General features: G+C 46.6%; 2 protein-coding genes across 6 annotated transcripts; both read left to right on the forward strand.

The window, feature by feature from the left end:
• The first annotated feature begins 35 nt into the window (after nt 1-35).
• Dhc93AB (Dynein heavy chain at 93AB) lies at nt 36-18,490 on the forward strand. 2 transcript variants are annotated; one of them, XM_017248072.3, is made up of 28 exons: nt 36-515; nt 1,068-1,889; nt 2,300-2,452; nt 2,518-2,729; nt 2,808-3,049; nt 3,123-3,405; nt 3,464-3,729; nt 3,783-4,234; nt 4,332-5,908; nt 6,123-6,395; nt 6,674-6,703; nt 6,849-8,837; nt 8,894-9,606; nt 9,932-10,284; nt 10,370-11,193; nt 11,254-11,615; nt 11,676-11,832; nt 11,906-13,255; nt 13,356-13,525; nt 13,586-14,083; nt 14,138-14,648; nt 14,703-14,873; nt 14,930-15,246; nt 15,305-15,719; nt 16,016-17,017; nt 17,075-17,223; nt 17,787-17,919; nt 18,117-18,490. In XM_017248072.3, the coding sequence occupies exons 2-28, from the start codon at nt 1,166-1,168 to the stop codon at nt 18,279-18,281; spliced, it is 13,491 nt and encodes a 4,496-aa protein (XP_017103561.2). In that variant the 5' UTR covers nt 36-515; nt 1,068-1,165; the 3' UTR covers nt 18,282-18,490. The 2 variants fall into 2 exon arrangements, with proteins under 2 accessions (XP_017103561.2, XP_070137548.1); XM_070281447.1 differs by lacking the exons at nt 36-515; nt 1,068-1,889; nt 2,300-2,452; ... (6 more) ...; nt 6,123-6,395; nt 6,674-6,703 and having other exon boundaries at nt 8,754-8,837; nt 8,896-9,606.
• A 1,178-nt stretch (nt 18,491-19,668) lies between these two features.
• On the forward strand, nt 19,669-21,975 carry peg (pegasus). 4 transcript variants are annotated; one of them, XM_070281333.1, is made up of 4 exons: nt 20,808-21,135; nt 21,221-21,385; nt 21,480-21,659; nt 21,727-21,975. In XM_070281333.1, exons 3-4 carry the CDS (start codon nt 21,494-21,496, stop codon nt 21,759-21,761), a joined length of 201 nt encoding a protein of 66 aa, XP_070137434.1. In that variant the 5' UTR covers nt 20,808-21,135; nt 21,221-21,385; nt 21,480-21,493; the 3' UTR covers nt 21,762-21,975. The 4 variants fall into 4 exon arrangements, with proteins under 4 accessions (XP_017102777.1, XP_017102778.1, XP_070137434.1 ...); XM_017247288.3 differs by lacking the exons at nt 20,808-21,135; nt 21,221-21,385 and adding an exon at nt 19,669-20,381; XM_017247289.3 differs by lacking the exon at nt 21,221-21,385 and having other exon boundaries at nt 20,806-21,220.
• The last annotated feature ends 155 nt before the right edge of the window (nt 21,976-22,130 follow it).

Here is a 22,130-nt window from a genome sequence, read left to right on the forward strand (position 1 = left end):
TTTTTTTTTTAATTACATCCGACTATGTCATAGCTTCCATTTATTTAACTAAATAATCGAAAATGCCATAACTATGCGAAAAATTGTCATCAAAAGATCCAATTCCCGTGAATAAATCAAATCAAATAACAAACAATTAAAACTAACACCACCAATCTTAATTGATTAATCGGCAATTTGCACTTAATCCATCATAGGGAATCGTGCAAATCGAACAACTTATTTCGCACTCCATGTTGCCAAAATGGCGTGCCGTTTGCCATTTTGTGGCAATTAAGGAAATGGCGGCGCAACAAATGGCCAAAAACATAGCAACCGCCTTGGCAACGGCATTATGGCGCAGGGGAAATAACAAACAGTAAAAACTGCCTCTAGATGGAACCAGGACCAAAAATCAACAACTCCTTAGCAACGGGTCCTGCCACGATCACTTTTACGCGGGAAATCGCATGTCAGGTAGGACTTTTGACGTCAGAGGAAATAACGAGACTTTCAGTCGCATTCCGACAGCCGAGGTAAGCAGTCGCAATTGTGAAAAGGAAAAATCTGTGGAAAACTCAAAAGGAAAATAAAGAAATTGTATACTATTCAAGGGAAAAATTTGGAAAGTGATTGAAAAATGTTATTAATTAGCATCGTTGTTAAATTTTGTTAAAATAAAAATAACCCAAGTGTAAAAAATGTGGTTTTAAACCAAAATTTAAGGATTTTTCTCTTTTAAGAGTTATGTAATGTGATAGTTACGTAATCTATGGTATTAGGATTTTAGTTTATTAAAGCAATAAATTATAAAAAAAGTGGCCTTATACTAACTTTAACAAATCTTTTCAAAGAAATATTTTTATTTATGTAACAAATGAAAAATTTCTAAATCCATTACGTAACTATTGTTAAAGTTTTAAAGAAAATTAACCTACGAAAAAGATTATGAAATCAAATTTTGAATTTTCATAAAAAATATAATATCGATTTTTAGTTTTGTTTGATTGATTTTATTTATAATATTAGTTGTTAGTGGTAACAAGGTCAGGCAAACACTCAGATATGCATGTGCACCTCATCCCCAGAATAAACAACAGACAACAATAACAACAACAACAAGGAAACCACTGCAGGAGAAGCAACCAAACAACCTATCCACCCAACCACCCATCAGTGGGTTGCGATGGAACCATCCACCAGCGCCGAGGCAGCCGCTGCAGCGGCCGGAGGAGGTCCGGACCCGCGACTGGAGCTGATGGGTTCCTTTGTCATCAAGTCACTCAAACTGAAGCCGGAGAAGTGGACCCGCGTCATAACGGTGGAGGAGCACAAGGGCATCATCAAGGAGTTCCTCGACCGGTGCACACCCGTAGTCCTCATCATCATCTTGACGCCGGCCGCCCAATTGGTGCCATCGACCACATTTCCACTCTCCCAGCTAAAGAGCAAGGGAGTGTACTTCATCAAGCGATATGCCCAGCCGATTCCACGCGAGGATTGCGGCAACTTCATCATCTACGGAGACCTCGCTACTCGGACCATCGACCAGTTGTCCGCTCTGGTAGAGGAGGTGCTGGTGCCGCTGCTTTCCAACGAGGACAACTACCGCACTTGGCCCATCATGGTGGCCCAGGACGTGCAAAAGCATGTGCACAGTCTGAAGAGTACCGTGCACCAGGTGAAGGGTCAGGTGAGCGGCGAGACCATCCTGGCCATGCCAGTGGGCGTCGAGAAGATTGTGAAGGCGGCCAAGGAGCTGGTCGAAACGGAGCAGTGCCAGTTCGATTTGTACCTGAAAAGCGCCATCGAGGGCGTGGTCATCAAGTGGGCCACCCAAATCCACGAGGTCATCAAGGAGAGCCCCTCGAACGCCTTTGCCAATGGCCAGAATCCCACTCCACACACAGGTTGGTATCCGGCATGTCATGTGTTTTATTTTTGGCTTCCACACATTTATTATTTATTGATAAAATTCAAGTCTTCCCATATCCTAGCAACGCCGAAGGCGGTGCCGCGGAATTTGCATGTCCTGTGAGAAGTTTTTGTTGCCTTTCTTTATTATCTGTTCACGAATGACATTCCGCTTGCATGCAATATTTGATTATTACCATAAGAAAAGGGTTTAAATATTGGCTGTATGGTTGTTTTTTGCAAGTAGGTTTCACATTTTCAAGAAAGGTTATGATTTGCCAATAAAAACCTTGGATTTATATGAACTCAAGATGAATCTACAAGTCAACTATCCTTCCCTAACTATCTTAATTCCCCCAGTAATTAGTTATCCTAATTGTTTAATCCTCCTCATTTTGTCTCTCAGAATTTACCTTTTGGAATAATCGCCTCAAGAATCTTTCCTTTATCTACGACCAATTGCGCAATGAGCGCATCCGGGCCATGGCCCTGATACTCGAGTACTCGATGAGTGCCTACCATCCGTGTTTCCAGACCCTCTTCAAGAATGTCGTTACGGGTAAGTGTTCTGTATATCGATGGCACGAAATATGATTTTTGCATGCGAATTGGTAATTTCCATAGCACTGGCGGAGGCAAAGGATATAACACTGTATCTGAATCCGCTGAAACGACCCCTTCAGCACCTGGAGGAGATGGATTTCGCCGAGTGCAAGCCACTGCTCATTCCGTTTATGAATACGGTGTGCATTTTGTGGGGCAATTCGCGTTACTATTGCCAATCGGCGAAAATAACCGTCCTGCTGCAGGAAATATGCAATTTGATTATACACCAGGTGAGCAGTCTAGAATGAAAGATGGAAAATCAATTATTAAGACTGCTTGTGATGTAATCTTTGGACTTCTTTTGCCAGGCCAAGAGATATTTGGATCCATCTTCAATATTCCACAGCGATATTGATGAGGCCATGCAACGCCTTACCCTGTCCATACAGATCCTTAAGTTTTTCCGAGAACTATTCGATTACTACAAGGAACGACTAGCCACGTTCTTCACGGAGCCTGAAGAGCGGCCCCCGATTTTGTGGACCTTTCATCCAAATTCAGTTTTCAAGCGCTTTAATGCCTTTCTGGAGCGTCTTACAACCATTCAATGGTGATTTAAAGATTACTTACATATTTTATATATTTTTGGAAATACCTTTAAATATTCTTGTGTTATTTTTTAGGTTCTTCTTTACTGTGATTGAATTCCTGAAATTAGAGAAAGTCGAAATCGGTGGGCTGCGAGGTCGCCAGCTGAGTACTCGCATCACGGATGTCTATGTGGAGTTCAATCAATACTTCACGGCCTTTGCCTCGAAGAGCTATGATGTCCTGGATCCGGATGATCACGAGTTCGATGACGATTTCAAGGGCTTCCAGACCCGTATCCTTGAACTGGACATGAAACTAGCAGCTATACTCTGCCAAGCCTTCGATGATTGCCATAATTTGGAGAGTATATTCAAGGTAGTTATGGATTATACATATACTTAAGGTTATAATATAATATATGGGTAATTCTTAGCTCATTAGCATCGTGGGTAGTGTCTTGGATCGTCCAAAAATCAAGGAGGAGTTCACTCAACGATATGCGGAAATAGTACGCATGTTGGATGACGAAATGACAGTTTGCGAAACCATTTACGACAAGCAGATGGAACTGAAGAAGGTTGGGGATAATCTGTTTCCCAACTATAATTGTCCTCCAGTGGCGGCCTTCATCCGGTGGTGCCATCAGCTGGAAACCCGGATCACAGCTCCAATAAAGCACTTCAAAGCTCTACAGCATGAGTAAGGCCACTCCTCAGAATAAAATATTTTTAACAAATAACATTCCCCTTCAGAATAACCAAAACAGAGAAATCCCTGGAAATTGTGGAACGTTATGAAGTTCTCATGGTTAAGCTGGGAGCCTGCAAGACCCAGTTCTTTGATGACTGGGCCGAGCGTCTGGCTGGCCAGATCGAGGAGAACCTGAAAAAATCGCTGATAGCCCGCGATCCTCGTAGCCATTCACTCATCCTGAACTTCAGCGCCGCCCTCTTCTCCATTCTCCGGGAGGTTCACTATTTGCAGCAGATGAAGATTGACGGCATTCCTCAAATAGCTATTGATTTTGCCGAAAAGACCGACGTCTTCCGATCCTACACCTTGAATCTGGAGAAGACAATCGACTGGTACAACAGCATCCAGGAGGGCAGCTCCCCAGTGGAGCTAAGGCTGATCGAACCCGAGATAAAGATGATTGATGATCTGGTGAAGATCGGTGTGGAGCAGCTCGTCTGGAATTCGTCAGGTAAGGTATTTCAAGCGTGAAGGAATGCTTGATCAAAAAAGTTTGAAATTTTAAAGTCATTTATGGGAAAAAGAATCTAAGTTTTAACATCTTACAGATATCCTGACCTACCTGGATAAGCTTCGCAAGCCAGTGGCCGCTCTCCAGAACCGTATGGATCACACGCAGGGTAATCTCCGCACGATTCGCAAAATAATGGGCGTCTGGGCCAAACAGCCGCTCTTCGAGAGGCGGGATTGCAAGAAGGATACGGTGCTATCGATAGACGAACGTCCGGATCGCACCGCCAAGCGCTATACGGAAATCCAGGCAGCTTCCATAGAAATCCACAAGCTTCTGCAAGATAATATGCTGCAGTTTGACATGGAACGCAAACAGGACGACCCAGTCTGGCTGAGTTACGTGGACTTTGTGGACAACATTGTCTACGAAAACATTTTGCGAACGGTGGGAGTTAGTGTGGGCTACTTGGCGGAGAACATGGACCCGGAGAACAACTATGCCCCTTTGTTCGAGTCCCGATTAGAGCTGGTGGAACCCAATCTGGTGTTTGTGCCCTCGCTGGACCCTGACGATCCCATGGGTTTCAATAACATGCTGATCGAGCTAATGAGGGACATCATGAAAATGGGTTCCCTGATCAAGCGCCTGAAGCCGAATGAGAAGCGCAACTACGTGGAGATGATCAAGGAGAACCAGGACATTATAGACATGCGCCGCGAGATCCTCAACGGAGTGGATTTGGTTATGGAGGAGGCCTCTCGATTCTGCCGCCAATTCGAAAGGTACTCGTACCTCTGGCTGGACGATCGCGAAGAGTGCATGGAGTACTTCCTGGAGTTTGGAAGGATGCTGGATCCGGACGAGATTGAGCTGCTCATGATAAACGATCCGAATCAGCCACCACCACAGCCGTGTCAACCGACTATTGAGGCTTTCAGGGAACAGATCGACAACTACGAGTCCTTGTTCAACGAGATCGAGGACATTGCTCCCTTCCAGGTCTTCAGCTCCTGGTTCCAGGTGGACGTCAGACCCTTCCGCCAGGCTCTGCTCAATACGGTGTGCAAGTGGGGCAACATGTTCAAGGAGCATCTGGTCACGACTGTCACCTCCAGTCTCATGAACCTCAGCCACTTCATCCGCAAGGCGGACGAGGGTCTTCTGCAGACCGTGAAGGAAAAGGACTACGAGGGCCTGGTCAGCATCATGGCCTTCCTCATGCAGGTGAAAGAGCGGGCATCACGAACCGACGAGATGTTCGAGCCCATGCAGGAGACCATTCAGCTACTGAAATACTACGACATGGACATTCCCGAGGAGGTGAACGTTCTACTACAGGAGCTGCCAGAGCAGTGGGCCAACACCAAGAAAATCGCCACCACTGTGAAGCAGCAGGTGTCGCCTCTGCAGGCCACTGAGGTGGTCAGTATCCGGAACAAAATCGCCCTATTCGAGACCCACATCCAGCTGTTCCGGGAGGTCTTCAAGACGTACGACTTCTTCCGGTTCGACTGCTTTAAGCCGTACCTGCTCATGGATCGCATCAACGACGACATGTTCCTGTGCGAAAGCGAGATGCGGGACATCCAGGAGTCGGGCAGCCTCTTTGAGGTCAACATCCCGGAGTTCAAAGTCCTCAAGCAGTGTCGCAAGGAGCTGCGCATGCTCAAGGTACCTAGGATCCTGTTTAGTCCAAGTACTCACCCGTTTCCTTTTTCTTCCTTTTTGTCTGTGCATGTTTTAATCTTGAACTCGTACCAAATTCTTGCATGCCACATGTGGAACTTGAGCTTTTACTTTTTTCCCCCAAGCTATTAACTAACCTTAATCATAATCGAAATTCGATATCTTACTAATCCTCCCGATTGTTTCGATAACCGCTCAGCAACTCTGGGACTACGTCAACATTGTCCAGACAAGCATCGACGACTGGAAAACGACGCCATGGCGGAAGGTCGATGTGGAGAACATGGATATCGAGTGCAAGAAGTTTGCCAAGGATATCCGACTGCTGGACAAGGAGATGCGTCCGTGGGACACCTTCATCAATCTGGAGTCCACGGTGAAGAACATGCTCACCTCGCTTCGGGCTGTCGGGGAGCTTCAGAATCCAGCCATCAGGGAGCGGCATTGGAACCAGCTTATGAACTCGACCAAGGTCTATTTTGTGCTTCCATTCAAATGCTATTTGTTTTTTTGATCTCCCAAGCCAATCCCAGATATCTGGCCTGACTGTAAATAATCCATGTAAATCTCTCTCCACTCCCCTAGCACCTGAGTTGTCCTCTTTCAGGATACTCCCTTGTACATATATACATATAGCAACAATACCTTTTTACATAATCAATCGTTCTTTCTTTCGTTTCCGCTTGATTTCCGGGATTTTTTGTGCCCGGCAGAAACTGTACAGTTCTTGTAAATACCATTTCATTGCAGAGTCTGGCCGCCCTGCCCAAAGAAGTGACCGTAAGTGGCATTGCCAAGAGAGGCACATATCGCATGTGTCGGTAGTCTATAGTCGGTAGTAGTCGTAGCTTTAGATCCACTGCAGACGTAGTCCTGGCACCCACAACCTCTGTATCCATTCGCTTTAATGGGGTCCTCTTTATAGGTCAAGTTCATCATGGATCACGAGACAACGCTGGCCGAGCTATTAGGCCTGAATCTGCACGAATGCGAGGAGGAGGTCAAGAACATTGTGGACAAGGCCGTCAAGGAAATGTCCATGGAGAAAATACTAAGAGATTTGAATACCACATGGACGGCCATGGAGTTCGACCACGAACTGCACCCGCGCACTGGCTGTAACCTCCTGAAGGCATCGGAAGAACTCATAGAGACGCTTGAAGATAATCAGGTTTGCCTACAGAATCTCATAACATCCAAGTACATCGCCCATTTCCTCGAGGAAGTCTCCACTTGGCAGAACAAGCTTATGATCGCCGATCAAGTGATAACCGTTTGGTTTGAGGTGCAACGCACTTGGACCCATCTTGAGAGTATCTTCATGAGTTCGGAAGACATACGCAAACAGCTCCCCGTCGATTCGGTGCGCTTCGATAACATCGACGCCGAGTTCCGCGTCCTCATGGACGAGATGTCCGTCTCGTCAAACGTGGTGGCGTCCACGAATCGATCGGGCCTGATCGAACGCCTGGAGCATTTGCAGAAGGAGCTTACGCTATGCGAGAAGGCGTTGGCAGAGTACTTGGAAACAAAACGCCTGGCGTTCCCGCGCTTTTACTTTGTGTCCTCGGCCGATTTGCTGGACGTGCTCAGCAACGGCATCCAGCCCGAGATGGTCACCAAACATCTGACCAAGCTTTTCGATTCGATCGCCCGCCTGAAGTTCAACAAGGACGAGTCTGGCGAGATCGAAACCGCCTCCGGAATGTACGCCAAGGATGGCGAGTATGTGGAATTCAGCGAACTGGCCAGCATCCGGGGACCCGTTGAGGTCTGGCTGAATCGCATCCAGGCGGCAATGCGTGCCAGTTTGAGGCACTACGTCACCGAGGCAGTGATCGCCTACGAGGAAAAGCAGCGGGAACAGTGGCTGTTCGACTATCCCGCCCAGGTGTCGCTCTGCGGATCGCAGATCTGGTGGTCCACCGAGGTGAACATCGCCTTCGGCCGGCTGGAGGAGGGATACGACAACGCCATCAAGGACTATTACAAGAAGCAGATATCGCAGCTGAGCCTGCTCATAACGCTTCTGCTGGGCGAGCTTAGCAAAGGCGATCGTCAAAAGATAATGACGATATGCACCATTGATGTGCACTCGAGAGATGTGGTCGCCAAGATGATTCAGGCCAAATTGGATTCGGGTTCCGCGTTTATGTGGCAATCCCAGTTGAGGCATCGCTTCGACGATGTGGAGAAGGACTGTTTTGCCAATATCTGCGACGCCGAGTTCCAGTATTGTCACGAATACTTGGGCAATACGCCACGCCTGGTTATAACGCCGCTCACAGATCGTTGTTACATAACACTCACTCAGTCCCTCCACCTGGTGATGGGCGGAGCCCCGGCCGGGCCAGCCGGTACGGGTAAGACAGAAACCACCAAGGACCTGGGGCGGGCCATCGGCATCATGGTCTACGTCTTTAACTGCTCCGAGCAGATGGACTATCAGTCCTGCGGCAACATCTACAAAGGACTGGCCCAAACCGGAGCCTGGGGATGCTTCGACGAGTTCAATCGCATCACCGTGGAAGTCCTGTCGGTGGTGGCTGTTCAAGTGAAGTCCGTTCAGGACGCCATTCGCGACAAAAAGGAGAAGTTCAACTTTATGGGCGAAATGATCAGCTGCGTCCCTACTGTCGGAATTTTTATCACCATGAATCCTGGCTACGCGGGACGTACTGAGCTGCCGGAGAATCTGAAGGCCCTCTTTCGTCCGTGTGCCATGGTCGTGCCGGACTTTGAGCTCATCTGCGAGATTATGCTGGTGGCCGAGGGCTTCCAGGATGCCCGCGTCCTAGCCCGAAAGTTCATCACCCTGTACACGTTGTGTAAGGAGCTGCTGTCCAAGCAGGATCACTACGATTGGGGTCTTCGGGCCATAAAATCAGTGCTCGTTGTGGCGGGATCTCTCAAGGTAAGAGGTGGGAGATCTAAAAAGAGGATGGAATCCTTAATTGTTATCCATTTCAGAGAGGCGATCCCGGACGACCCGAGGAGGAGGTGCTGATGCGCGCCCTCCGCGACTTCAATATACCGAAAATAATCACGGACGACATGCCGGTGTTCATGGGGCTCATCAGCGACCTGTTTCCCGCCCTGGATGTGCCCCGCAAACGTGATCAGGACTTTGAGCGCACCGTAAAACAAGCGGCCTCCGACCTGCTACTGCAACCAGAGGACAATTTCATCCTGAAAGTGGTGCAGCTGGAGGAGCTGTTGGAGGTACGCCACTCCGTGTTCATCGTTGGCAACGCGGGCACTGGCAAGACCCAGGTGTGGAAGACGCTGCTGCGCACCTACCAGAACATCAAGCGGAAACCCATATTCAATGACTTGAATCCGAAAGCTGTGACCAATGATGAACTCTTCGGCATTATCAACCCGGCGACTCGCGAGTGGAAAGACGGCCTGTTCTCGGTATTGATGCGGGATCAGGCAAACATAACGGGCGATCAACCAAAGTGGATCGTGCTCGACGGCGACATCGATCCCATGTGGATCGAAAGCTTGAATACCGTGATGGACGACAACAAGGTCCTCACACTGGCCAGCAACGAGCGCATTGCGTTGACGCCTTCGATGCGTTTGCTCTTCGAGATCTCCAACCTGAGAACAGCAACGCCGGCAACCGTATCCAGGGCTGGCATCCTGTACATTAATCCGCAGGACTTGGGTTGGAATCCGTGAGTACTCGGATTATTAAGTACACTATGTCATGGCTCAAAAATGTTTGCAAATTACTTTCCCTCCAAAAAAACCCCTCATTGGCGTTTCTACAATTGGTGATAAATTAAAAACTTTTTTGTTTTCTAGCAAAAAAAAATTCCAACGAAAATGATTAACATTTTTTTATTTTATTATAGATTTTATAATAATTGGATTAAAGATATATGAATTCAGTCAAAATGATAGCCTTAAGAAGTGTTCTTGAATTCAAATTTTGACTGAATTTGTATTTGGCCATTATATCTTTAGAGGAAATGGATAGTAACCTCTATTCTCTTACAGCTATGTGACCAGTTGGGTTGAAACGCGCAAAATTCCAGCCGAAAAGTCCAATTTGGTCATGTTATTTGATAAGTACATACCGCCTTCATTGGAAACGATTCGCGTGCGATTCAAGAAGATCACGCCAGTCGCCGAAATGGCCCACATACAAATGCTGTGCCATCTGCTAAACTGTTTTCTAATCCCAGCGAACACGCCAGCCGATTGTCCAAAAGAATGGCACGAACTGTACTTTGTTTTTGCCTGTATCTGGGCCTTCGGATCGGCCATGTTCCAGGATCAAGCCATTGACTACCGCGTGGAGTTCAGCAAATGGTGGGTAAATGAGTTCAAAACTGTTAAGTTCCCGCCAGGTGAGTGCCGACCGTATGATCCTTTAGTGTAACCCTTAAACCTTACCATAAAACCCACATTCATTCATAAAAAAAAAACCAAAAGGCGGAACAGTTTTCGACTATTTCCTGGATAGCGAAACAAAGACCTTCCTGCCCTGGACGGAGAAGATACCGAAATTCGAACTGGACTCGGACCTGCCGCTGCAGGCTGTCATCGTGCACACCTCCGAGTCGATTCGCCTGCGTTACTTCCTAGATCTCCTGATGGATAAGAAGCACCCGGTGATGCTAGTGGGGAATGCCGGCTGCGGCAAGACCGTACTGGTGAACGAGAAGCTTCAATCGCTATCTGAGAATTACGCTGTCACTACAATACCATTCAATTTCTACACCACGTCCGAGATGTTGCAGAAGATCCTCGAGAAGCCGCTGGAGAAGAAGGCGGGTCGCAACTACGGACCGCCCGGCAACAAGCTCCTCTGTTACTTCGTGGACGACATCAATATGCCCGAGGTGGACCAGTATGGCACCGTGCAGCCGCACACTCTGATGCGCCAGCATCTGGACTATGGCCACTGGTACGACCGCAACAAGCTGACCCTCAAGGACATCCACAACTGTCAGTATGTGGCCTGTATGAACCCCACCTCGGGCAGTTTCACGATCAATCCGCGCCTGCAGCGTCACTTCTGCGTTCTCGCAGTCAGTTTCCCCGGACCCGAGTCCATCACGGTCATGTACTCGGCTATCCTGGCGCAGCATTTCGCTAATGCGGAGCAGAAATTCAACCCGATTGTAACAAGGATGACGCCCAACATTGTGGCAGCCACGATAGCGCTCCACAACAAGTGCTTGCAGGTGTTCCTGCCCACGGCGATCAAGTCGCACTACATCTTTAATCTGCGAGATATCAGCAATGTATTTCAGGTAAGAGGATATTTTCATAATTGAATTATTTTATTAAATATGTATATCTTTCCCATTCAGGGATTGCTGTTCAGTTCGACAGAGTGCTTGGCGGGCTCTACAGATCTTATACGTTTGTGGCAACACGAGACACAGCGCGTGTACTCGGATAAGCTAACCGACGATAAGGACATCGATAGCTTTACCAAAATGCAGCATGACATTGTCAAGAAGTCGTTCGAAGAAATTGACGAATCCGTTATATTCGACAAGCCGAATATCTACTGTCATTTCGCTGGAGGAATTGGTGATCCTAAGTACATGCCCATCAAGGGTTGGCCTGAGCTTCACAAACTCCTTCAGGAAGCAATGTCATCGTATAATGATCTAGTCGCTGCCATGAATCTGGTGTTATTCGAGGATGCGATGATGCACGTATGCAGGTATTACTAGTCCTATTCTTCCTCTAAAAATTTATCATAAAACATATATCCATTCCCCAGGATCAATCGCATTTTAGAATCACCGCGTGGCAGCGCTCTATTGGTTGGTGTTGGTGGCAGCGGGAAACAATCTCTAGCGCGCTTGGCAGCATTCATATCCAGCTTGGAGGTCGTGCAGATACAGCTTAAGAAGGGATATGGAGTCAATGACTTGAAGGTTCCTTTAATCATACCCGAAAAACCTATTTAATGATTCGATTGACTTTTTAATTTATGATCTCCCATTGCAGAATGAATTTTCAGGACTTTATTTGAAGGCCGGACTCAAGAATGTTGGCATTATGTTCCTAATGACGGATGCACAAATCCCTAGCGAGGATTTTCTTGTCTTAATCAACGATATGTTAGCCACTGGCGAGATCCCAGATCTGTTTCCGGACGACGAGATCGAGAACATAATCGCTGGCGTCCGCAATGAGGTCAAAGGTGCGGGACTGGTTGACACGAGGGAAAACTGCTGGAAATTCTTCATCGATCGAGTGCGCAAGCAACTGAAGATAGTTCTGTGCTTTTCACCAGTGGGTTCAACATTGCGTGTTCGGTCGAGAAAATTCCCTGCCATCATCAATGCCACATCAATCAATTGGTTCCACGAATGGCCTCAGGAAGCACTCATCTCGGTGGCCATGAACTTCCTCGCCCAGAACAAGGTGCTGCCGGAGAACCACCGCGACTCTGTGGCCAAGTTCATGGCCTACGTCCACACCTCGGTCAACACGACCTCGAAGGTGTACTTACAGAACGAGCGACGGTACAACTACACCACCCCAAAGAGCTACCTGGAGCAGATCAACCTCTATATCAAGCTATTGAATAACAAGCATGAGGATCTTCAGAGTAAGATCGAGCGGTTGGAGAACGGACTGGAGAAGCTCCGATCCACTGCCCTGCAAGTGGCCGATCTGAAGGTAAAGCTCGCCGTCCAGGAGATCGAGCTAAAGGAGAAGAACGATGCGGCCGACGCCCTCATCGAGATTGTGGGCATCGAGACGGAGAAGGTGCAAACGGAGAAAGCCGTGGCCGATGAGGAGGAAATGAAGGTTGCTTTGATAGCCGACGAAGTCACCAAGAAGCAGCGGGACTGCGAGGAGGATCTCCTCAAGGCGGAGCCCGCCCTGACCGCCGCCCAGGAGGCGCTCAACACCCTCAACAAGGCCAATCTAACCGAGCTCAAGAGCTTCGGTTCGCCGCCGGGTGCGGTCACCAATGTGACCGCTGCCGTCATGGTGCTGCTCTCCCCGGGGGGCAAGCTGCCCAAGGACCGCTCCTGGAAGGCGGCCAAAATCGCCATGGCCAAGGTGGACACGTTCCTCGATTCGTTGATCAATTACGACAAAGAGAACATCCATCCGGAGATCACAAAGGCCATCCAGCCGTACCTCAAGGATCCAGAGTTCGAGCCGGAGTTTGTACGCTCCAAGTCGGGAGCGGCGGCTGGCCTGTGCGCCTGGGTAATCAATATAATTAAGTTCTACGAGGTCTACTGCGACGTGGAGCCCAAACGGAAGGCTCTGGCGGCCGCCAATGCTGAGCTGGCAGCGGCCCAGGACAGACTGGCGGGCATCAAGCGGAAAGTCGCGGTAAGATATGAGGGCTATTTCATAATTTCATAATTCACAATTTTCATAATTAAATATTATATTTAATATGACTTTTCCAATCCTTAAATTTTCCTTTTAGAGCCTCGAGGAGCAGCTGGCCAAGCTGACGGCGGACTTCGAAAAGGCCACCGCTGACAAACTGCGTTGCCAGCAAGAGGCGGACGCCACACAAGCAACCATCGCGCTGGCCAATCGCCTGGTGGGCGGTCTGGCCAGTGAAAACGTACGCTGGGCGGAAGCAGTCAACAAGTAAGCTTCCTAATTAATAATATTAACTAAAACATAACTAACTTATAATCCACCATGTAGCTTCGTCAAGCAGGGAATTACCTTACCCGGCGATATTCTACTCATTACCGCCTTCATTTCCTATGTCGGCTGTTTTACGAAAGGATTCCGCATCGATCTTCTACTCAAGATGTGGACACCCTTTTTGAAGAGCATCGATCCGCCCATACCCACAACCGAGAATCTCGATCCTTTGACGCTGCTGACCGACGACACCACCATCGCCATCTGGACAAACGAGGGACTGCCCAGCGATAGGATGTCTATTGAGAATGCCACCATCCTGTCCAACTCGGACCGCTGGCCCCTGATGATCGATCCCCAACTGCAGGGCGTTAAATGGATCAAGCAGAAGTATGGCGAGGAGCTGAAGGTGATTCGTCTGGGTCAGCGGAGCTATCTGGACATCATCGAGAAGTCCATCAACGCGGGAAACACGGTGCTGATCGAGAACATTGACGAGAACTTGGATCCAGTGCTGGATTCATTGCTGGGTCGAAATTTAATCAAAAAGGGAAAGTAAGTGGAGAAATCCCTTAATCCACCTCATCCCTGAGTGTACCTATGTTCCAGGGCAATTAAAATCGGAGACAAGGAGATCGAATACAACTCTAACTTCCGCTTAATCCTGCACACAAAACTAGCTAATCCGCACTACAAGCCAGAGATGCAAGCACAAACCACACTTATTAACTTCACCGTAACACGGGACGGACTGGAGGACCAACTGCTGGCGGAAGTGGTGAAGGCGGAGCGTCCCGATCTGGAGGAACTGAAGGCCGAACTCACCAAGCAACAGAACGACTTCAAGATCATGCTCAAGAAGCTGGAGGACGACCTGCTGTCGCGCCTATCGTCGGCGGGTGAGAATATTTTAGGTGACACGGCGCTGGTCGAGAATCTGGAGACCACCAAGAGCACCGCTTCGGAGATCGAGGAGAAGGTGGCCGAGGCGAAGATAACATCCAAGGAGATCGACAAGGCCCGAGAATACTACAGACCCGCAGCTGCCCGAGCCAGTCTGCTATATTTCATTCTCAACGAACTAAACACTATTAATCCGATATATCAGTTTTCACTGAAAGTAAGTGGAAGATCACCATGGATTACCATCTTCTATATGACTGGTTACTTGTAGGCTTTTAGTGTAGTGTTCCAAAAGGCCATAGCCAAGGCTGAACCGGGCGAAACTTTGGATTTGCGGGTGTCCAATCTGATCGATTGTATAACGTATTCGGTCTTTCAGTATACTTCGCGTGGTCTTTTCGAATGCGACAAGCTCATCTTTGCCTCGCAAATGACATTTCAGGTGAGTCCTCCCTAAGATTAAAGAATCATAAAATATTCATAAATCATCCTTGATAGATACTGCTTATGAATGAGGAGGTTACATCGGCGGAACTGGACTTCCTACTCCGCTTCCCGATCAAGCCACATGTGACAAGTCCCGTGGACTTTCTGACCAACCAATCGTGGGGCGGAATTTGCAGTCTAGCGTCCAAAGATGAATTCAGGAACCTGGACCGCGACATTGAAACCTCCTCTAAGCGCTGGAAAAAACTGGTGGAGTCAGAGTTGCCTGAGAAGGAGAAGTTCCCACAGGAGTGGAAGAACAAAACGGCCTTACAGAGGCTCTGCATGATCAGAGCTCTGAGGCCTGATCGAATGACCTACGCGCTAGCGTGAGTAGCTCCTAGAAATATTACGACTTATCATCCACTAAACCACTATCTTCTTTAGTGACTTTATTGAAGAGAAGCTGGGATCGAAATATGTGGAGAACCGGGCTATGGAGTTTGCCAAGTCCTACGAGGAAGCCAGTCCCTCTACTCCAATCTTCTTCATACTATCGCCCGGCGTTAATCCCCTCAAGGACGTGGAGGCCCTGGGAAAGCAAATGGGCTTCACCATGGATCTGGGTAACTTCCATAATGTGTCTTTGGGTCAAGGTCAGGAATGCATTGCCGAGGCTGCCATGGACACGGCCGCCAAGAACGGCCACTGGGTGGTTCTGCAGAATATACATTTGGTCAGGAAATGGCTGCCAGTTCTTGAGAAGAAGCTGGAGTACTACGCCGAGGACTCGCATCCGGACTATCGTATGTTTCTCAGTGCGGAGCCAGCATCAACGCCCTCGGCTCACATTATTCCACAGGTAAATACATTAAGGATATTTTAAGGACTATGATTCTTATGGAAAATATTGAGTGAATATTGAATTTTCTTTATTATGCATGTTCTATTCGATCTATTCATTTAAATGGGTTTAAAGGTAAATCCCAGTACATTTGGTTTTCAGACTGTGTAGTTAATATATTTGTAGATATGGTAGATCTTGATAGAAAGAGTATTCTTTGATTTAATTATACCATTTTGTATAAAAATTGTTTGCTAAAATATCTATCTGTGAAGACACGATACTAAAAGGATGATATCCCATTTGATTTGTAGGGGATCCTAGAGTCTTCGATCAAGATCACCAACGAGCCACCTACGGGCATGCTGGCCAACCTGCACAAGGCCCTGGACAACTTCACCCAGGAGACCTTGGAGATGTCCGGCAAGGAGGCCGAGTTCAAGGCCATCCTGTTCTCGCTCTGCTACTTCCACGCCGTGGTGGCGGAGCGACGCAAGTTCGGGCCCCAGGGCTGGAACAAGATCTATCCCTTCAATGTGGGCGATCTGAACATCAGCGTGTCCGTGCTATATAATTACTTGGAGGCCAATGCCAAGGTGCCGTGGGAGGATCTGCGATATCTGTTCGGGGAGATTATGTATGGAGGTCACATCACGGACGACTGGGATCGCCGGCTATGCATTACTTATCTGGAGGAGTACATGCAGCCGGACCTGGTCGATGGTGAACTCTTCCTGGCTCCCTCCTTCCCGGCGCCACCTAACACGGACTATCAGGGCTACCACACCTATGTGGACGAAATGATGCCGGCAGAGTCTCCCTACCTTTACGGACTGCATCCAAATGCCGAGATCGGATTCCTGACCACTCGGGCGGAGAACATATTCCGAACTGTGTTCGAGATGCAGCCACGGGATGCCGGAGCTGGCGGGGGGGCGACGGTGACACGCGAGGACAAGGTGAAGCAGATCGTCGATGAGATCATCGAGAAGCTGCCCGAGGAGTTCAACATGGTAGAGATCATGAACAAGGTGGAGGAGCGCACGCCGTATGTGATAGTGGCCTTTCAGGAGTGCGAGCGGATGAACTTCCTCACCAGCGAGATGAAGCGCAGCCTGAAGGAGTTGGACTTGGGCTTAAAGGGTGAATTGACCATTACGTCGGACATGGAGGTGCTGGAGAATTCACTGTTTTTGGATCAAGTACCGCCCATTTGGACGCAACGTGCGTATCCTTCGCTCTTGGGTCTCAACAATTGGTTCATTGATCTGTGCCTGCGTCTTCGCGAACTGGAAACCTGGTCCACCGATTTTGTGGTATGACTCATACCTCGTGCTAAGAAAATGATTTCTTAGTAGTTATTTATATTTTAGTTACCCTCCTGCGTCTGGCTGGCCGGATTCTTCAATCCGCAATCCCTGCTCACCGCCATCATGCAGAGCACCGCCCGTCGGAATGATCTGCCGCTGGACAAGATGTGCCTCCAGTGTGACGTTACCAAGAAGCAGAAGGAGGAATTTACGTGAGTGACTTGATTGCCACGCAATATTTAATTGACTTCTGGACTGACCCCTTCCCGGGAATGTTTACACTCCCATCAGCCAAAGTGTTATGATTTTCATGCGTCACCGATTCTCTGGAACTGAAAAATCAGTATACCCCCCGTTAGGGTATAGAATTGTTGCGGCAATCAATGCTGCAAGTCAGCGACCGGCTTGGAGGGTCTAAAAATAGTCGGAATGCTATTTCATAAGAGCTAATTTTAAACCAGCACTCGGATTATAAATATGTGCTGCCTATTAATAGCTCGTCATTTACAAGCCTCCGTTTGTTTGTGAGCCGATCGCTGGCAGCAGATTGCTTATTAAGTGGCGCCCGGGCAGACACGTTTCGGTTGGCGACGCCGCCGTTGAAACAATGGAGCAACCCACTCGGCTCCAGCTCCGGCTCCGGCGCGTCGATGTACTTGTCGATGCAGATTAGCCTAGGCCGACACCCGCCCCTCTAATTGACTCAATTCGGACTTGGGGGGGAGCTCTTCGATTAAGATTATATCAAGTTAGAGCCACGATTTTGTAATTGCAGGACGGCGCCACGGGACGGGTGCTGCGTGCATGGCATCTTCATGGAGGGCGCCAGGTGGGACATCCAGCAGGGCATTATCATGGAGTCGCGCCTCAAGGAGCTCTATCCCTCAATGCCGGTGATAAATATTCGGGTGAGTTTGCGTTGCAAATTTGTGAAATGCAAATGCCACAAAAAAAAAGAATCGAATCTGCGAATCGAGAGCGGATCTGTGGCGTCTCGATGCTGGCGCATGTTGGCATAAATTCAAAAACTAGATTCCGACTCCGATCTATTGTTCCACTTAATGCTATTCCGATTGTGTGAGGGTTTCTTTTTCTTTTTTTGCAGGCCATCACCCAAGATAAGCAAGACCTGAGGAACATGTACGAGTGCCCCGTCTACAAGACCCGTACCCGGGGCCCCACCACCTATGTTTCCAATCTGAATCTCAAGACCAAAGACAAGCCGGGCAAATGGATTCTGGCCGGAGTGGCACTACTCCTTCAAACTTAATATATCCATTTAATTTATCAAATAATTTAGTAGAAACTGATACTCAAATATCACATTTTAGAAAGACATCTCTTTAGTACAATAATAGAGCTAAGTTAGTACAAATGTATCGTGTTTGCTAAGTAGACTTCAAGTTCAACTTTCGATTTCTTCCTTATGTAGTGCACGTTTTTGAAATAAACACTTCCTAAGTAGACTTGCCTTAGGCGCACTAGCATAAAACCTAAAAAAAAAAGCTAAACCTGTCTATATCTTTGCATGGGGACCCCTTTCGAAGGATTTTCTCTTCCAGGTATGATTGCTCTGATGTTCCAATTTCGATCCTGTGACTTCATTTGTTTACGTCCCAACATTTGTTTACATTGATAGGTACTGGGTGTAGGTAAAGCCCAAGTGGAAACCACCATGTGGAGGACAACAAACCATTAAAATATATAGAAATTGGTTCCCAAATTGATAATATTGGATGAGTTGGCAACGCAGCTGATAAGCGCAAACGTACACCGAGATACAAATATTTGAAAAATGTTAATGAAAAAGCTAAATCAAATGCGGCGCGAATCCATAAATAACAAACTATATATTTTGGCTAAAAGCATCATAGAAAATTCATAGACTCTGCTGGGTGGAGTGAACTCGTGGCCGTCACCAACTGTAGAATTTTCATATTTTTTTTTGCTGTTCTTTTTTTTTTATAGTCGGTTCATTATGTATTTGTCGCTCTCGGGCTGATAAGCCCGCTCCGAATCGGTTCTCGGTTTTGCTGACGAAATTTTCAAAGATTTTCGAAGATGCCTCCCGTCCAAAAGGCGATTGAAGAGTCCAAGCATCTCAGCATCTTGTCAGTGCTGAGCGGTATGTGAAGCGAGGAGGAGAAGAGTTTTTAGTGACTGCATAAGTGTACATGAATAATTCAAACACAAAAATCCCGATCCCCGATCCCAGCGGCGGCGACAACGTGACCTGCCTGTAGAGAGGGTATCGATCAAACGATCGACCGATCGGTCCGATCTACCGATTGATCGGAGTACGGGGCTACGGTACTAGCCACCACCAAGCAAACACAAAAAGCAAATCAAAGCCAACACAAAGCCACAAGAAAGACAAAACAACAAAAAAAAAAATAATACATAAAAAAAATAAAAATAAATAAATAATAAAAAAAAAATAACAACTACGGGACGGGCTACGGCGAAATGTGCGCGGAGAAACAAAAAGAAAATTGAAGACGAACGACACGAGCGTAAATCTTTTTAGCATGAAAAAATTCTATAAAACTAACAGGCACTGTGTGGTCGGACATCATTCTACATTCGTGCGCTACGACGGCAGACGACAGCCAGATACAGTCAGCCGTTCAGATACAGATAGAGATACAGATACGGGATACAGATACAGATACGAGATACAGATTGCCGGTGAAACGGACAGCCGAATTGATTGATTGATTGCCGAACCCGAGAGCCCCAAACCAAAACCCAAACCCAAACTTAAACCCAAACTCGAAACAAAAATTGAAAATCAAACTGCAGCGACCAGCCGCCAAGCCATCAATCAGTCACTGAGTCAGTTAGTCATTTAATCAATTCGCCCACCCGAGTCCGAGCTGGCTGGAGGATATATGCTCTTCGCTTTGGCGGCGCTTCAGTTTCAGTTCGCATTTGGACGCGTCTGTGCGGCCGATAGAGTCGGATCGGATCCAAATCAGGGTCGGAATTAAAATCGTGCGCGAATTAATCTATATACGTATCGCCCAATCAAAACAGTAGCACACACACGTGTCTGCGGTTCAGTGACAAGCCCCGAATCGCCCATAGAATATACATATATAAATCGTGAAATCGTAAAATCGTAAGGAATTTTTAATCAATCCGAACCGAAACAGAAACAGAAACTGAAACCGAAACCGAAACCAGGCAGCCAAACTGGCATAATTAATTCGTCTGACCCGCAAAGTTCACGCCGAGCCAAATCAAATTGTGCAAAGTGTGCTTAAAAATAGTTTAAACACAAAATATAATAAATAATTTAATTAATTTGGTGAACGAATTACCCATCGAATTGCAAGCAAAATGAAGTTCTTCGCAGTATTGTTGGCATGTAAGTAAAAATCAAAACTATAATGTTTAAAATTTAAAGAAAGTTTAAATATATGAGGGGCTTTGGGCCGATTTTCATTTAATAATTCTTTAAAGTTTCATAAATAGTATCTAAAAAAATTAAAATGATTAAGAATATAGGGAATTCCAAGCTGGAAATTTTGATTTCTTTGTGATTCTTTTTTAATAAGTAAAGTTCTTGGAATATGTCTTTGGTAATATTTAATAGAAGCTAAAAGGTAGACTTTAAAATGAATCACATATGAATCATAAAGAAAAATTTTAAATGAAATCTAATTTTCTTAAACAGCAAGCTTATGATTTTTGAGTTTAGAATAATTTTTTTATTATTATGTTTTAGGTGACACAGTCTTTTCAAAAATGGTTTTTTTAAGTTCAACATTTTTTCTAGAAATTATAGTGTCGCATATGTAGCTCTAAAATTTTACGTGACACATTCTTCGCAAAAACACTCTCTTTGCAGATTTCTGAAAATTTTATGTCCAAAATACTATTTCTAATTTTTTTAAAAGCAAATTTTATGGCAAAATCCAATCATTAATTCTTTTTGAAAAGTGTAGGGGAACTGCTGACGCATGTTTTTAGTTTTAATCTAGTAAACATATTGTAACATGTGATTTTTAAAATCGCTGCGTCAGAATAGAAGCCACTTGACCCACTAAGGCGTTGACTTTTTATTAAATTGAATATTAAAAATTAATTCGAGTGGGATAAACTTCATTCATATTTACCGTGTAAGTTATGAATGGAATATTTAATACTCAAATAGAGTTGTTGAGAACTGAAATGCCTCCTTTGCGTGCCGACATGGCTAATTAGGTATGCAGCGCTAATTCCAATAGCCCGAGCCTCGGGGGCCATTCAGCCGATTCATTGGCATTGCCAGACGGCCTGGCGTCGCCTAGAATCGATGGATGTCTATATGGATGTGGCTGTGGATGTGGGTGATATCACGGGGCGTGCTGGGCTGATCAACATCGCTTTGTATGCGGGCAGTGATTGTTTTTTATGACTGACGGTTCTAATCGCACGCCTCCTGCCTAACTAATCGGATGTGATGTCTCCCTTCTATTTTTAGTAGCCCTTTTCGCCATGACGATGGTCCAGTGCCTGAGCCTTCCCGATGCCAATGCCAAGTGCGTCATGGATTGCGAGACGCAGTCCTATAATACGATCTGTGCCGCGGACGACAAAGGAACCACCAAAACCTATCGCAATATTTGCGTGATGAAGGTCGAGAATTGTCTACAGAATGCAAGTGAGTTATTCACTTTATTTAAAGTTTAAGAAAAAAATCCTAATTCTTTATTTCAACTTACTCTTAGACTTTCAAAAGATCAGCGACAAAGAGTGTCCATAATCGATTCGATGGATTCGTAGTCCAGCAGATAAAAACTTAAATCATGGAGGAGGACTGCTGGAGGACCCTGCTTTCTCGCGTGGTATTTGTGTGTGATATTTTTAAGTTGTACTTCAGCGGAATAGAGATCACGCCCCGAAACGAAATGCATAATTCTAATGTATTCTATAATTATTAATTCTTAATATTAAAAATAAAGTAATCATAGCACGCACCACTCATCTCTATTCCTTGACCATCACAACTTCCATGAATCGTAATATTAGCGATGACTTCATATATATTTCCGCCTTACCCCAGCGAACAATCAATCCATAGTCTACATGTACGACAGCCTGATCTTTAATCTCTGCCTCCAGCTCAAATCGA

The sequence above is a fragment of the Drosophila bipectinata genome, chromosome 3R (genome assembly GCF_030179905.1).
Source record: "Drosophila bipectinata strain 14024-0381.07 chromosome 3R, DbipHiC1v2, whole genome shotgun sequence".
Classification (NCBI taxonomy): Eukaryota; Metazoa; Arthropoda; class Insecta; order Diptera; family Drosophilidae; genus Drosophila; species Drosophila bipectinata.